Here is a 14,089-nt window from a genome sequence, read left to right on the forward strand (position 1 = left end):
TTAAAATCTTTTTCTCTGATATTAATATTGCTACATTAGTTTTCTTTCCAGTGGTAATTCTCTAGTGGGTTTCTTTCCATTCCTTTGCTTTCTTTTTGTTTGTTTGTTTTTTGTTTTTTAATCCTGACCAGAGGGTATTTTTTCCATTGAGAGTAGAAGGGACAGAGAGAGAGAGAAACATTAATATGAGAGAGACACACTGATTGGTTGCCTCCAGCTTCGCCCCAACCAGGGCCAGGGATTGAGCATGAAACCCAAGTATGTGCCCTTGACCAACTTTCTAACCACTGAGCCAAACCGGCCAGGGCTCCCCTCCTTTACTTTTAATTGCTCTATGCCATTATGTTTTAAGTGTGTCTCTTATGAACAGTATGTACCATACCCTGCCCCCATCCATGGATCTGCTTTCCACAGTTTCTGTTTCAGACTGTAAATAGCAGTCTGAAAATGTTAAGTGGGAAATTCCAGAAATCAATAATCCATAAGTTTTAAATTGTGCACTGTTCTGAGTAGCTTGATAAAATCTTTTGCTATTCCTCTCCATCTGGCCCGGGACATCAGTCATCTCTTTGTCCAGCAGACCCACACTGTATACACTACACATGTTAGTCACTTAGTAGCAGTCTAGGTTATCAGATCAATTATCAGAGAAAGAAACCACATTTACATAACTTTTGTTTTTATAATTGTTCTATTTTATTATTAGTTATTGTTGTTAATTCCTTACTGTGCCTAATTTATAAATTAAACTTTGTCATAGGTATGTGTTTATAAGGGGAAAAAACATATATATATGTAGGTTCAATACGATCTGCAGTTTCAGGCATCCGCTGGGGGTCTTGGGACAAACATGTCCCCCATGAGTAAGGGGACTACTGTCGTCAGATTTTTGTTTTCTCACTCTATCTGAAAACTTCTTCTTTTAGGTGATAAATCGGTTCCATTTTTCTCATCTGGTGCACCTTTCCTTTCTTTTTCTCTTGCAATCTAAATGTCTTTGTAATTTGAGATTTAAACCAGCCAATTCTGTAATCATTATTATAGGAACAAGATATAATTACAGGTCCTAGAAAGATAATTTGCTGTATCTGAGGGCCCAAGTCTAGGGGCAGCTCTTCCTCCTCACAGGAACAACCTCAGACGTAGGGGGCCAAATTCTAAGAAATGTCATCTTGCTGGGACTGGGGAAAACAATATGCTTTGATTGTGAAGTTCAAGGGAGGAACAACTAGAGAAGTCCAAGTGCTAAGAGAGAGGCCTGTACACAAAACTATTTCCGCCATCATTCTACCGAAAAGAGATTGCCTTGGATGCTCATGACCCTCCTGGTAAATAGGAGTCTCCCTCAGTTACCTGTCAGTCATCCAGCCATCTCCACTGCTGAGCAACGCTTGGCGAGACTGGGTGCCGGGCCCTGTGCTAGGTGGGACACCGTGGGCACCAGGGCGCGCTCCCTCCCTCCTGGGGTCACAGTCTAGTGGGAAGGATGCACCTGACCTCAGGTTGCGGTGCCGGAGCCAGTCTGCATGCAGCTCCCCCCAACACACCCGCCGCCTCTGCACCTCGGCCTGAACGCCCTGCGGGCACCACCCCTTGGAGCCACCTCGCCGTGAAAGGCAACCCCCATAGCATGAGGTTTCCTGTACACTAGGGTTCATCTGAAACTCTCCCCAAATTTTTCCATTTCCTTCTATTCCACTACTTCTAAATGAGTTAGAGAAGGGAAAGAATCACTTTGGGGAAACTGTGATTTATCTTCAGTCACTCTTACAAGACCCTGCTGTGTTACTGGCAGAAAGACTGAGGGCAAAAAGCAAAGTTCAGTTGCAGTCAGGACGTAACTGATAAATCACTGATTAACCTGTATACAAAAAAACAACGAAAAACCTCCCCAATAATCATTAATAGGACAACAGAATTCCCGTGTTTCCCCATTTTCCAATTATCTTTTTCAAGGAGAAATGCCAACATTCCCCTACCTGATGACATATATTCTGTAACTTCAAAGTAATTCATTCTCTGGGAAAAAGAGATGGCAAGAGATTGGTGTCCCTCTCTGCCTGTTTACCAGGCCTGTAAGCTGGGGTAGCTTTTGATCTTCTCTGCTTTTATGTAAAATGGAGAAAATTACACCTGATCTGCTTGAAAGGTGAGAAGAAAAAGATCCCTGGCAGATGACTCAAAGCCCCTTATTACTGACAGGGAACAGCTGTTTAATGAGAATGTTCTCTGTGAACCTCCAGTAAGAGGTCTTGGATTCCTATTTCAAGCGACGCCTAGGCTGAGGATGACGCTCTGGAGGGAATCTAAGTTTTCTCCCCATCGCAATTTTCAGATTCAGTGGATACCATAGTAATTCTAAAGAGGTCAGAATACCCAACTTCTTGGAACACAGTTCTGTGCAATGTTAGTTAAATTATAAATTAATTCCCTCTTACTGGAGTGCATTTAAAATGTACATACACTTCAACTGAGGAATCTCTCTTCAAGGAATTTACCCAAAGAAAAACCCAGTTAGCACAGAGCACAAAATTCTGTGTCCTTGGATGTTGGAGGGAATAAAGTTTTGCATCAGTAGGGACTTAGTAAAATATATGGAGATTTCCAGATTTATCTTCGACATGTGGTGAACTTGGAAGTTATCACTCCCATTTAAAAAAAAAAAAAAAAATTATTGATTTGAGAGTGAGAAGAAGGAAAGGGGGAGAGAGAGAGAAACATCATTGATCACCCTGATCGGGAATTAAACCGGCCACCTTTTGGTGCATGGGACCATGCTCGACCAACTCAGCCACACTGACCAAGGCATCACTCCCATTTTTAAACAAGAAGAAGCTAGACAAACTGAAAACCAATGACTTTTTTTTAATCCATCAGGGAGGTGAGGTCGAGAGTGAACTGTCACTCTAAAATCTAGAGATACAGGCAAATCCTGAGACTTACAGCCAAGACTGCTCAACCTGAAGCAAAGGTCACCAGGGCGATAACTTGTAGAAATTGCTGGATGACTGGTGTGAGAATGAGAAACTCCCTGGTTGCCACAGCCTCAGGAAGACCCCAAACTTGTATGGACTTTACCTGGAGGAGCATCACTGCCTTCATGGTAATGATCCCTTCATTGCTCTGGCTGCGGAAAGGGAAGAGTAGTCATTGCGAAATGTGCTCAGAGCCTTCATTTTAACAAAGACCTGTTCTCCAAAGGAAATAACTTTGCCAGAGCCCTGTGTCAGCTGTGTGAGGGACCCCCCCACCCCCAGTCTTCCTGTCTCATCTAAGGGAGAAAAAAAGAACATACCCAACAAGGTAAGGGCTTTAAGGAAACATTGGCAAAACTGAAGCCAGAGGGGAGAGTAGAGAGCGAATTTTTTTTTTTTTTTTAGGTTAAATTACTGGAGAAACACTTGTGAAGATCCCGGTCCGGAGACATAGGCCCACTGAAAGACTGAGATCCAATCATAAGATTTTAGGGCACCAGCAGAATAAAGTGGATTCTCTTTAAGGAGAAATTCTTAGGAAAGCCCTAAGACAACAGAGGACACAAAAACAAGGACACTCAAGGAATTTGAATCCTCCGGCACCCACAGCTCCAGCAAGCATTAAACGCCTTCAACTCCCAACCAGATCAATATAAAATCTTACACTGAAGGCTTCCTTACCTCAGCATTTCCAATGCATCATGTCCAGCTTTCATCAAAAGGTTGCAATGGACACTAGTGTGATGGGGAAAAGAGCACTGTCCGAAAAGACAAAATAAGCGTCCATCCGAGCCAAACTCAGGTATGACACAGGCATTGGAATCCTCAGACAATTTAAAGTAACTGTCATTAATGTTAAGGACTCTCACGAGAAAAGCAGACATTATATCATACCGAAGAGTAATGTAAGCAGAGAGATGGAAACTCTAAGAAAGAGTCCAAAGAAAATGCTAGAAATCAAAAACACTGTAAGAACAATAAAGAACGTCTTTGATGGGCTCATCAGAAAAAAATGAGTAGGAAAGAAACATAACAGAACCTCCAAGGACTGTGGAACAGTTTCAGAAGGTATAATACATATGTAATTATAAATACCAGAAGGAGAAAAAACAGAATAAATAGGTGAAGTAATAATGGCCAATAACTTTCCAAAATTAAATATAAATGGAATATTATGAAATAATTAGGAAAGGTGACTCAGGTTCATATTTTTGCATGAAAAACTGTATTTTTGCATGAAAAGCCACACTATAAACTATGGGCAGTTTATAAAATGTCATGAATATACACTAAATTAGCATGTATATATAATAAATTTCTGAAAGAGCCTCTACTAAAATATAATGGTCACATTCATTGTGATTTTATTTTTATTTATTTTTTAATTGATTTTTAGAGAGGAAGGAAGAGAGAGAGAAACATCGATGTGAGACAAACATCGATCGGTTGCCTCCCACAGGAGCCCCGACCGGGGATCTCACTGGCAACCTAGGTATGTGCCTTGACTGGGAATTGAACCCGCAACCTTCTGGTATATAGGACAATGCTCCAACCAACTGAGCCACCTGGCCAGGAGAACTTCTGCTCTTTTAAAACTGAGATCCACCAAAGGATGTGGCATAATGAATAGCTCATTTTTCTTTTTTAAACAGTGATTATGTTGAAAGGTGTGGGCAGAAATACTAAGCATTGGTTGTTTGGGTTAATTGGTTAAAGCATTCAGAATATTGGTGATTAGTCTGATCTTGGAGGCATCATGGGGAAATCAGAGAAGGAAGCTTAATGGGACACTGGATCCTGAATACTCGGAGTAGGGCATTGAAATACCTCATGTCATACACTTACTAAAATAATTTGAAAAAATGCATTTACCACAAACAATACGCATTTTACAAGAATACGTACCAACAAAAAGATATATATTAAACACTAAATAGCTGCCTATGGAGATTGGGGAAGGGGGAGACAAGAGTGGCAGATGAGAATTTAAGAAATTAAAATGTAAGGAGTTGCCCAGCTGCCCAGAGCCTCGCCCAGCTCCTTCCCCCTGGAGCGTCCCCTCCCTAGCAACCCTTTTCTCTTCCTCTGTGGCTCCCCAGCACCAATACACATTTCTTTATCCACTCACTTCATGCATGTTCTCCTCTCACTCCTTCTTATCCACAGCCCTCCTCCATCCCTGGCCCGAACCCCACACCCATCGCCACCCTCCCCCAGAGAGGAGCTCACCCTGCTAGGCCCTGATGAAACACAAAACTAACAAAGCCAGCCCAGGAGACCTTCCCTTGGCCTGCCTTCCTCTCATTCCTCTCTCCCTCCTTTCCTTCCCCCGCCCCCTCTGTTTTCCTCTCTCCCTGAGGCCCTGTGGCCAGCCCTAAAACCTCTGTGCTGTCGGAAGTGGTGGCAGTGACAGCCCCGGCCTCCCCTCCAGGGCTCCTCCCCTTCAGGCCTAATCTCAAAGTCCAGCCAGGGGTGAGCAGTTGGAGCTCTTCCTCCGACCAGCTTCCGTGGAACTTGGATTCTGACCCGGAGACATGATCCTGGCCTGGAGACATCTGCTAAGAACTTTGCCCCTGGAGACCTCTTCCCGCAGGACCCCCACGACATGCCCTTCCCCGAGCTGTGAGTGGAACCCGGGGGAGGTGGGTCTGCAGAGGGCTAGTGAGAGGGGAGGCCGGAGCTCTGGGCCTGGGGCCTGGGCTCTGAAATGTCAGACCTGGAGGGGATCTTGGAGATGGGTCATCAACTCAGCGGTCCTCACCTGTCCGGTCCAATGCCCCCCTCTCATGTCCAGTATTTTCCAGCATTTTCCAATGAAATTCGTGGATAACAAAACCTGACTATCCACACTTTCAAAATAAAAACATGATACCTTAGCTGTAAGGTAAAAAAGAAATAAAAGGAAAGCAATTCAAAGTATTAACTAAAATATAGATAGATGCTCAAGGATGACCACTTTAGAAGACATACGGCATCCTCACGAATTTCCACCATCCCCTCAGTTACCTACACGGGGACCGAGAGAAGCACAGCCGTTAACTAACCTGGAGACACCCAAGAAACCAGGACTAAACCCGAGCCCTCCTCTTGGGCGCAGACACGCTCCACAGGAACAGAAAACCCGAGGGGGCCTGGGCAGCCACTCACCATGGCTTCAGGTCTCAGGCCCTGCGCACCCGTGGTTTTCACATGTCTGGTTCCACTACAGCCTCCGCACAGCCCGGCCATTTCCGTCACGCAAACCCGAGCACCCGCAGCTATCGGCAGGTTTCCGTTCCGCAGGGGGACCCTGGGCCTCACAAGCTCTAATCAGGCAAAGGGAGCCCTTCTCTATTCCCCACTGTGACCGATTTTATCTTCATTTCTCCATGCCTTTCCTTTCCTCTCTATCCTTTCTCCCTCCCCTATTTGCTTTATATTCCGCCGAAAATTGCAATTCTTTAAAACTCAACACGTCCAATACTTTAACCGATTGCCTCCTTCCCTCTTCCACCAGCCTTGTAGATGAGCACCATCGCCTCCTTTCCCAGGAGAGGAGACAGCCGAATAGAGAGTGGGTAGGGCACCTGGGCAAAGGCAGAAACATAGAAGGACAACTGGGATTCAAAGCCAGCTCTGTCTGACTCCAAGGTCAGCGTGATCCCCCTGGGCCCTTTCTTACCCACGCTTCACCCTTTTTCTAATCCTGTTTGAATCTCTCGCTTCCCTCTGCCATGAGTCTTTTGCCAGAACATCACTTAACCCCAACATTTTCTAAGAAGGAGCTAGAATGATACCCAGAGTTGTGTGCTTGATGAGGAGGACACTGTTGAAAGCGAGAGGAAAATGCCCTCTCTGCAGCCCCTTCCCCTTCCTCCCCTCGCCCCTGCCAGTTAGGGAGCCGGGCTGATGGTGGCAGCAGGTGTCTTAGAAATGGCAGGTGAGGCTTGGTGTCCGGAGGTCCTGGTCAGCTCGCTGGGGACTCCTTAACGTAACTCCACTGCAGAGGAGAAGTAACCTTGCAGACTCACAGCACATAGGCATGAATGCCATGCTCTTTACCTGGCCTTTTTAAAGCCGTTGGAGTTTGGCCCTGGCCAGGTAGCCCAGTTGGTTAGAGTGCTGTCCCAATGCGCCAAGGTTTTGGGGATGATCCCCAGTCAGGGCACATACTAGAACAAACCAATGAATGCATAACTGGAACAACAAATCCATGTCCCCCCCCCCCTTCTCTCTGTCTCTGTCCCCCTCTCTAAAACGCAATAAAGAAAATTTTTAAATATCAATAAATAAAATCATTTGGAGTTTGATTTCCACTTTCTTACCTACTGAGCCCAGGTATATGCCTGCTTGTGTTAGTTCACCCAAACACACACTCATTGAACACACTCTTCTTAAGAACCTGCTGTGTGCAAAACACACATCCCCCGATGTGTCTAGGCTCGTTTCACTTACTGACTAACCATCTTCCCTACTTGCTTGCTGTCTGTCTGCCTTCCTTCCTCCCTTCCTTCCTTTCTGAGAACAGGATTTTATGTATTTCATTTGGAGCCCTCATCCCTCCCTCATATTTCTATCAGTTGGGTGAATGACCGAGTGAATGAATGAATCTGCTTTGACTATTTAAAATCCCAGGCTTTCCTTTATCAAACCTTTCTTTCCAATTCTCTCCCCCCTTCAGCCCACTTTCATAATTCCTATAACCCTGAAGTCAAGAGAGCTTACAGCCTTCTCAATGGGCAACCCCAATTTTGCAGGTAGGAAAATGAGACTGAAGGCGTGAAGGAAGTTCGAGTTCTTAGAAACACTCGGAATTTTTCTTTCATCTCAGAAGAGTAGCTAACATAGAGGGACACCATGAAAAGCTTTTCAAAAGGTGAAATTCTCAGAAAATTTACACTGTCGGTTTGGGGCTGGCTATTTTTATGCATGAATAGCTAAAGGCCACTTGCTTTTAAAGTAAGAGCAAAGTAATGACCTCTGTCATTCTTCAGAGCAGAACAGTGAATGAGAGCTCTTAAAAGGAAACAGAGTGCTGCGACCCTTCCTCTTCCTGTGCAAACGCAGCCGTTCATTGTGCCTCTTGGGACTGCCACGTGCCAGCCACGCAGAACAGCAGCGCTTCCCCCGTGGGCTCAGGCCCTCACGCCGAGCAAGAGGCCTCATTGCCCTCAGCATCCTCCAGCTGCAAAACTATCTCGCCGCTGACCCTGAGGCTTCAAAATTAGCAAGTTCTTTTCCGAGAGCACTCACAAAATCTCTAGACATCTCTTCCAGCTCTGATGCCTGGCTCCACTATTCCATTAAATCTGCGCTGGAGGGGGCCGAAGGGGCCCTGGGTGAGCGAGCATACGGGGCCGCGAGTCAGCAGCTCGGAGGTTCCTTCTTGTGCTGCAGCTACCGAGCTGGGCGAATTAAACAAATTAATTCACCACTTCGGGCTGGTTTAATCGTCTAGAAAATGAGTACTTTAACCAAAAAAAAACGAAGGTCCCCCCTAGCTCCAAATATTTAATGATTCTTCTGGCTCAGCTTCTTTGCTTTTCAGTCTTGTGCTGTTGTGATCTTAGTGGTGGTGTGTTTGGAGAAGGGTTTTGTCTTTCTGATCTACTTGCACGTAGTATTTATTAATATAGTGCATTGCCCAGCATCTCTCTCTCTCTCTTTATTCCCTATAAGAAAAGTCAAGAGCCATTCATTCCTTGTTAATCGGTACTGGGGTTCAGGCACTGGGCAACCCAATGCTTAGAAAGTGCCTCTGTTAACAAGGGGGATATATTCCAGCAACACACAGAACTGGCAGAAGTTTGGTCAACTCAAAACCATGATATCCCCAGTATCTTCCACACCTTTCCTGACTACATGTGAGAGGAATTAGTTTTTTTCTCCAGAAAATTCATTATTGAGACACCTCAGGTTTTGAAATCCAAACTAAAGACTGATTTAAGTGATTTTTTAAAAATAAGAAATAAAATATCCTAAGGACCTTGATTCAGGGGACTACAGGTGATTTATACAAATGGGCCTGTGTGATGGTTAGTTGAGGATCCTAACTCACTTCCCTCTTAGTAGGCACTTTCTGGAGATCTGTAACCAAGCGCAGTCTTCATTCAAAACCCAGAATGCCTCCATGTGACTTCACACCTGAGAGATACCAGGTAAGAGTTAGAGCTTCAGGAAAACCCAAAAGAGGTGGTTTCTCTCGAGAAGGCTGTTAATTGTTTCCTCAGGGAGGACCCGCAAATGGCCCTGCCTGCCACCCAGCTGTCCCATCCCAGATAGTCTGCCCTTTAAATCACTGGGAGCATCTGCACCTCTGGCTCCATTCAGCGCCACAGTGTGAATTGGTGTGTGTCTGTGAAAGAGAGACAGAGACAGAGGCAGAGATGGAAGACAGAGAGACAGAGAGCAAGAAAGAGACGAGCCATGACGACATAGCACAGGGATAGAGAAATACACACATACATAAAAACATCTATCACGCAATGGGTTGGCACACACTGGCTTTTAAAACTGATCGTCTGATTTTGACTGTCTCGTGTGGCAGTGCATGCTCTGACCTCCCTGAGCTCTCCACCGAAAAAAATAAAAAGTTATTATTTTGTTTTCAGGCTAATAAGTCCCTCTCTCTCCCCCCCCCCCCAAACTTTTTATTCCACATAATGTTCATAGGTTAGATATTCATAATATTCATAGATAGTCAGGAGGGACTTACAAAGAAGAGAAGCAGAAGCGACAGGTCTGATAATTCCAGACATGAACATCACCAGCACTTGATTTTTTCATTCTAAATTTTAAAAATACAGCAAAATCAAAACAATTTTTAAAACCTGACTTATTTCTTCAGACATTTACTTTCAAAGTCGTTTTGTTTTGTTTTGTTTTGTTTTTTGTTTTGTTTTGTTTTTTGTTTCACAGCTAAATCAACTTAAAGCCAGGCTTTCCATTGAGAGGTAGAAATCTTCCGTCCCCTTCTTCATGTTTGATCTAGAAAGGGACCGAAAGGCCACATTAATCACTCTCCCCATTTGAGAGGAAGGGCCTTGGTGTCCCTCAAGGAGGACACCGGGCAGACTCCCCCAGTGGGGAGCACAGGGCAGCAGCCTTGCCCTGGGTCAGTAGGGAGGCGAGGCACTGCCGCGGTGACCTGCTGTTATAAGGACTGTGGCAATAAGGAAAGGAAGACTCTTAACGCTGAAATGCCATCTGCCCACAGTCCCTGCCCTACCGCCGTGTCCTGGAGATCTACAGGCAGCACCTCTCCTCTATGCAGACGGCCTACTTCCCGGAGCCGCTGCTGCTCCACCAGGGCCACATGGAGTGGCTATTCGATCACCAGGGAAACAGATACCTGGATTTCTTCTCTGGGATTGTCACTGTCAGTGTCGGTCACTGCCACCCGTGAGTATCCTTACAATTCTGGGGTTTTCACTCAGAAGAACATGTGGAGAACAGGAGAATGACCTTGTTAGTGATTCAGACTCCTGATTAAAAATTTCCTCCTCTTGAGCATATCCCAGCTTATGGCTGACATGCTCCCTGCTGTTTCCTGGGTAACAAAAAAATCTTAACACTGTTCTTTTTTCTTGACGATGCAAGTTTTAGCCACTCTCATTGCCTGTGCAACAGGGAGTGTACTGTGTGACTGGACTGCTGCTGTGTGTGAGGATTTCCCCTCACTAGTAACAGCTTCCTGAGGGGGAAATGCACTGGGGAAAGGACCGACGGAAGGGAAAGGCAGGCAGTTCTCACTCACTTGGGGGCTGCTGTGTGGGGTGGGGGTTGGGAGAGAAGAGGGAGCACTTCCAGCCCAAGGATCTTCATCAGCTGCTCTAAGTGATGGAAGCGGAGGGAAAGGACCCTAAGAGAAGGGTATAACGTGGCTACAAATCTACACTAGGAATGTGCGGGTCCATTAATCTTGACATTCTCTGCTGCCTTAGTCATCAGCCCACCCTCACCAATGCTCTCGACAGGTTCTTCGGTGGTCTTTCTGGTTTTAGTGCAGCCATCTCATTTTAATGCCTGTTTTCTCTTGCCTTTAATAACCTAGCCAGTAAAACTCACATTAACTGGGGCAAAAATAAAGCAGCAAGCCTAAATAAATGGGATAAGCCTGGGCCCGCCTGTCATAGGAGGGCCAGGGATCTCCCCTGCAAGCAGCTGTCAGGTGGCGAGGAGTGAGTTTCAACCCCGGGGTCCAGCCCTTGCCTTCTGCTCCCATTTCCATTCCCTTTCCATTTCCACCTTCAGGAATCATTAGTCTCATGTGAGATCCTGAGGAGCATGCAAAATAAATTTCAGGTGAAATTTAAAACAGGACAAACACACATGAAAGAACTAAGGAAAAATGAAGTAAATAACTTGTTTAACCTTCTCATTGAACATTTGCAGTAACGATGGACATTGTCCCTGTTGATTGACCCCTCTCGTTGGCTCTCCTGACCTTTGTGCATCTCCTGATCTCCCTCTGACCCCCTCACTCTGGGTGGCCCAGGCTCTTTCCTTAGTACCCTGCTCTCCCCTCTATATTCCCTTTGTGCCTTATCACTTCCTGAATAGAGTGGTTCCCACCCCATCGCCCCACCTCTGGTCATTTAGTTGCTACATTTTCAGCAGCCTTACCCAACTCTATTTCTTCATCCTTGGACCCTCACCAAGCTATGATAATAACTAATAAATCCAGAGTGGGAATTAGACGCCCCATATTTCCCTTGCCTCATGACATCCCACCATCAACTGAAATTCAGCAGTATCAAGACCAACTCCACCATGTGTTCCACAGTACTGTTCCCATTCACATGTTCATTCCTGTTCACATGAGCCACCTACTATGTGGAAGTTCTCAGTTAGGAGCTGGGTAGCTGGACAACTCTGTATTTCTCAACTGATCCTGGGTTTCCCCTATGTTACAAGAATGTTGATGTCATCTTTGACTTCCCTGCCTTTCATCCCCGATAGCCAACCAAGGTCCAGTTTTCCCTCCACTGGATGCCTCTCCTACTAACCCCTCCCACTAATTCCTGCGAACACCAGTCTCCTTGGAGCTCTCCTCTTCCCACACCCAGAAGGCCACCCCATCCTCCTAGCTGGCCTCACCAGCACCAGTCTTCCTCCCTCCGTCCTACCCTCATGTGGCTCTCAGATTTATTTTGCTAAACAATGCTTTTGTCAAATGTCTCTTCCGTCTGAGAGTTTATTGGCACTCCACAATTTTCTAAAGGTAGTTCCTTGGAACACTGACCGCAGGAGAGGTTTGTTGATAAAGGGTCCTTAGAAGAAATAAGCTTGGGAAACACTTTAAACTTATCACCCTCCTGGGGAGAAATGGTGCACATGAGACTATTAAAGGTACTGAAAAGTCTTGCAGTCAAATCTGTTTGATCTGGCATTGCTCAAATTGTTTAACCACTGAACTGATTTTTTTCTTTTGGTGTGACAGTTATTAATAAAGAACAGATTGGTGTGTAACAAACTCCAGTCATTGCTAGCCTTTAGATCAAGATCAAACATCTGGATCTGGCTTTTCCAGGCATTCCAAGTTGGGTCCTATATGTCTATCTACCCTTAGTTCCTACCATCCCTTAACATGAACCTTCTTTCACAGAATGTGGTTTCACAGATATAAAATGTTCAACATTCACCACTACTAAGACCCGGATATTGGAATCTCCTTTGGAGGAAAAAATATTGATCTTGTATACATGTGCTTCATGACTCTAGCTCTCTAGTTTCCAAACTACTTAATTGTGTAATTAATAAGAAAACCTAGTTCGAAGAAATTCTGAGTCCAAACTCTCTCCTAAACTAGGAATTTCTTTTCTAAAATCCTTGTGAGATAATCATTTAGTCTCCTTAATTACCTTCTGAGGCAACACATCCCATTGCCAGACACATCTGGTGGTTAGAGCTGTTTCTCATGGGCGGATGAAATCAGCCTCTTGAGACTCTTTGAGTTCATTGCCCAGCGCATGTGTCAGGAGGGACGTCCCCGCCCGCAGCGTGGATAACTCTGCTCTCCTATTTATCCAGGAAGGTCAACACAGTGGCACAAAAGCAGCTCGGCCGCCTGTGGCACACAAGCGCAGTCTTCTTCCATCCACCGATCCATGAGTACGCAGAGAAACTTTTGGCACTTCTTCCCGAGCCTCTCAAGGTATAAAGCTCCCAGCTCCAAGAGACAGGAGTCTCCAGATCCCATGGGAGCTGCCCCAGGAAGCAGGAATATGGGCAGGGAATTTGGTGTGTACACTGAACAGCTGAAATAGTGAGCTAATGGCTATATCTGAAAGGAATCAGGAAGACAGGAATTTACGAATCATTGGTGAACCCAGGCAATGTTCATTCTCTTCTTCAGCCCCAAGTCTCTGGTCGCAATCCTCACCACTTGGCAGGGGCCCTGCCCCCTGGCTCTCTCCTTTATGTTCCCCAGGTTTTCATCTCTGTTTCATAGTCCCTCTACAAAGTCATTTGCATTTTTTCTTTTACAAAGAGTGGAGCCACTTGTAAATAAAATAAATATACTATTCTGTTTATTTAGTTTAAAATGTACTTAGATATTTTTTTTTTGCTAAATGAGATTTTTTTCTCATTTTCAGAAATGACTGAATTTTTTAACTGAATTGAGATGTTAAAATGTTGGCCATGATTTGTATCTAGAGATGCAATGAGTTGACATATATTTGGTACCTAGAACTGTACCTTGTGTTAGCTACTATTATTTGACTATATTATCTGAATACTCTATTTGCTATAGTATCTAGAGAGATGAGAAAGTTGGAATAGCTGCAAACTAAGTTCAGCCCTGTCATGTTGATGGAAGAGCAGAAGCCTCTCAGTCCCCAAGCCTGGAGGATCCATACCCTTCAGTTCTCCCCTTTCTTTTGGCCAAGATGAACTGCATTTTGTGTTTCTTTGCTTGTTTATCAACATTCACACACACTGAACTTACGGACTGGGACATCCTTGGAGCTACAGGATCAGGGAGCCTCCTAGTCCCGAGCTTTCTGATCAGGTGAGGTGGTTTGGGTTCAGGAACCAAGAGACCTGGTGCTAGGATCCAATTGGCCACTAACCACCACGTACACCTCAGCAAGTGTCCCCACCGTTAGCATTTTGCAGAACATCAAATAAAG

At 45.1% G+C, this 14,089-nt stretch overlaps 1 protein-coding gene across 5 annotated transcripts in view; it reads left to right on the plus strand.

The window, feature by feature from the left end:
• Positions 1–5,509: 5,509 nt before the first annotated feature.
• AGXT2 (alanine--glyoxylate aminotransferase 2) overlaps positions 5,510–14,089 on the plus strand; it is a 28,913-nt gene continuing 20,333 nt past the window's right edge. For 2 of the 5 annotated variants that reach the window (XM_087815053.1, XM_016224733.2), the window contains exons 1-4: positions 5,510–5,597; positions 9,024–9,112; positions 10,171–10,355; positions 12,987–13,110. In XM_087815053.1, the coding sequence (XP_087671179.1) occupies positions 5,510–5,597; positions 9,024–9,112; positions 10,171–10,355; positions 12,987–13,110 (486 nt within the window). Of the gene's footprint in view, positions 5,598–9,023; positions 9,113–10,170; positions 10,356–12,986; positions 13,111–14,089 lie in introns of those variants that run through there. The other 3 variants (XM_087815055.1, XM_087815054.1, XM_016224737.2) reach the window with 2 other exon arrangements.

Source organism: Miniopterus natalensis, chromosome 3 (assembly GCF_054644295.1).
Source record: "Miniopterus natalensis isolate mMinNat1 chromosome 3, mMinNat1.hap1, whole genome shotgun sequence".
Lineage (NCBI taxonomy): Eukaryota > Metazoa > Chordata > Mammalia > Chiroptera > Miniopteridae > Miniopterus > Miniopterus natalensis.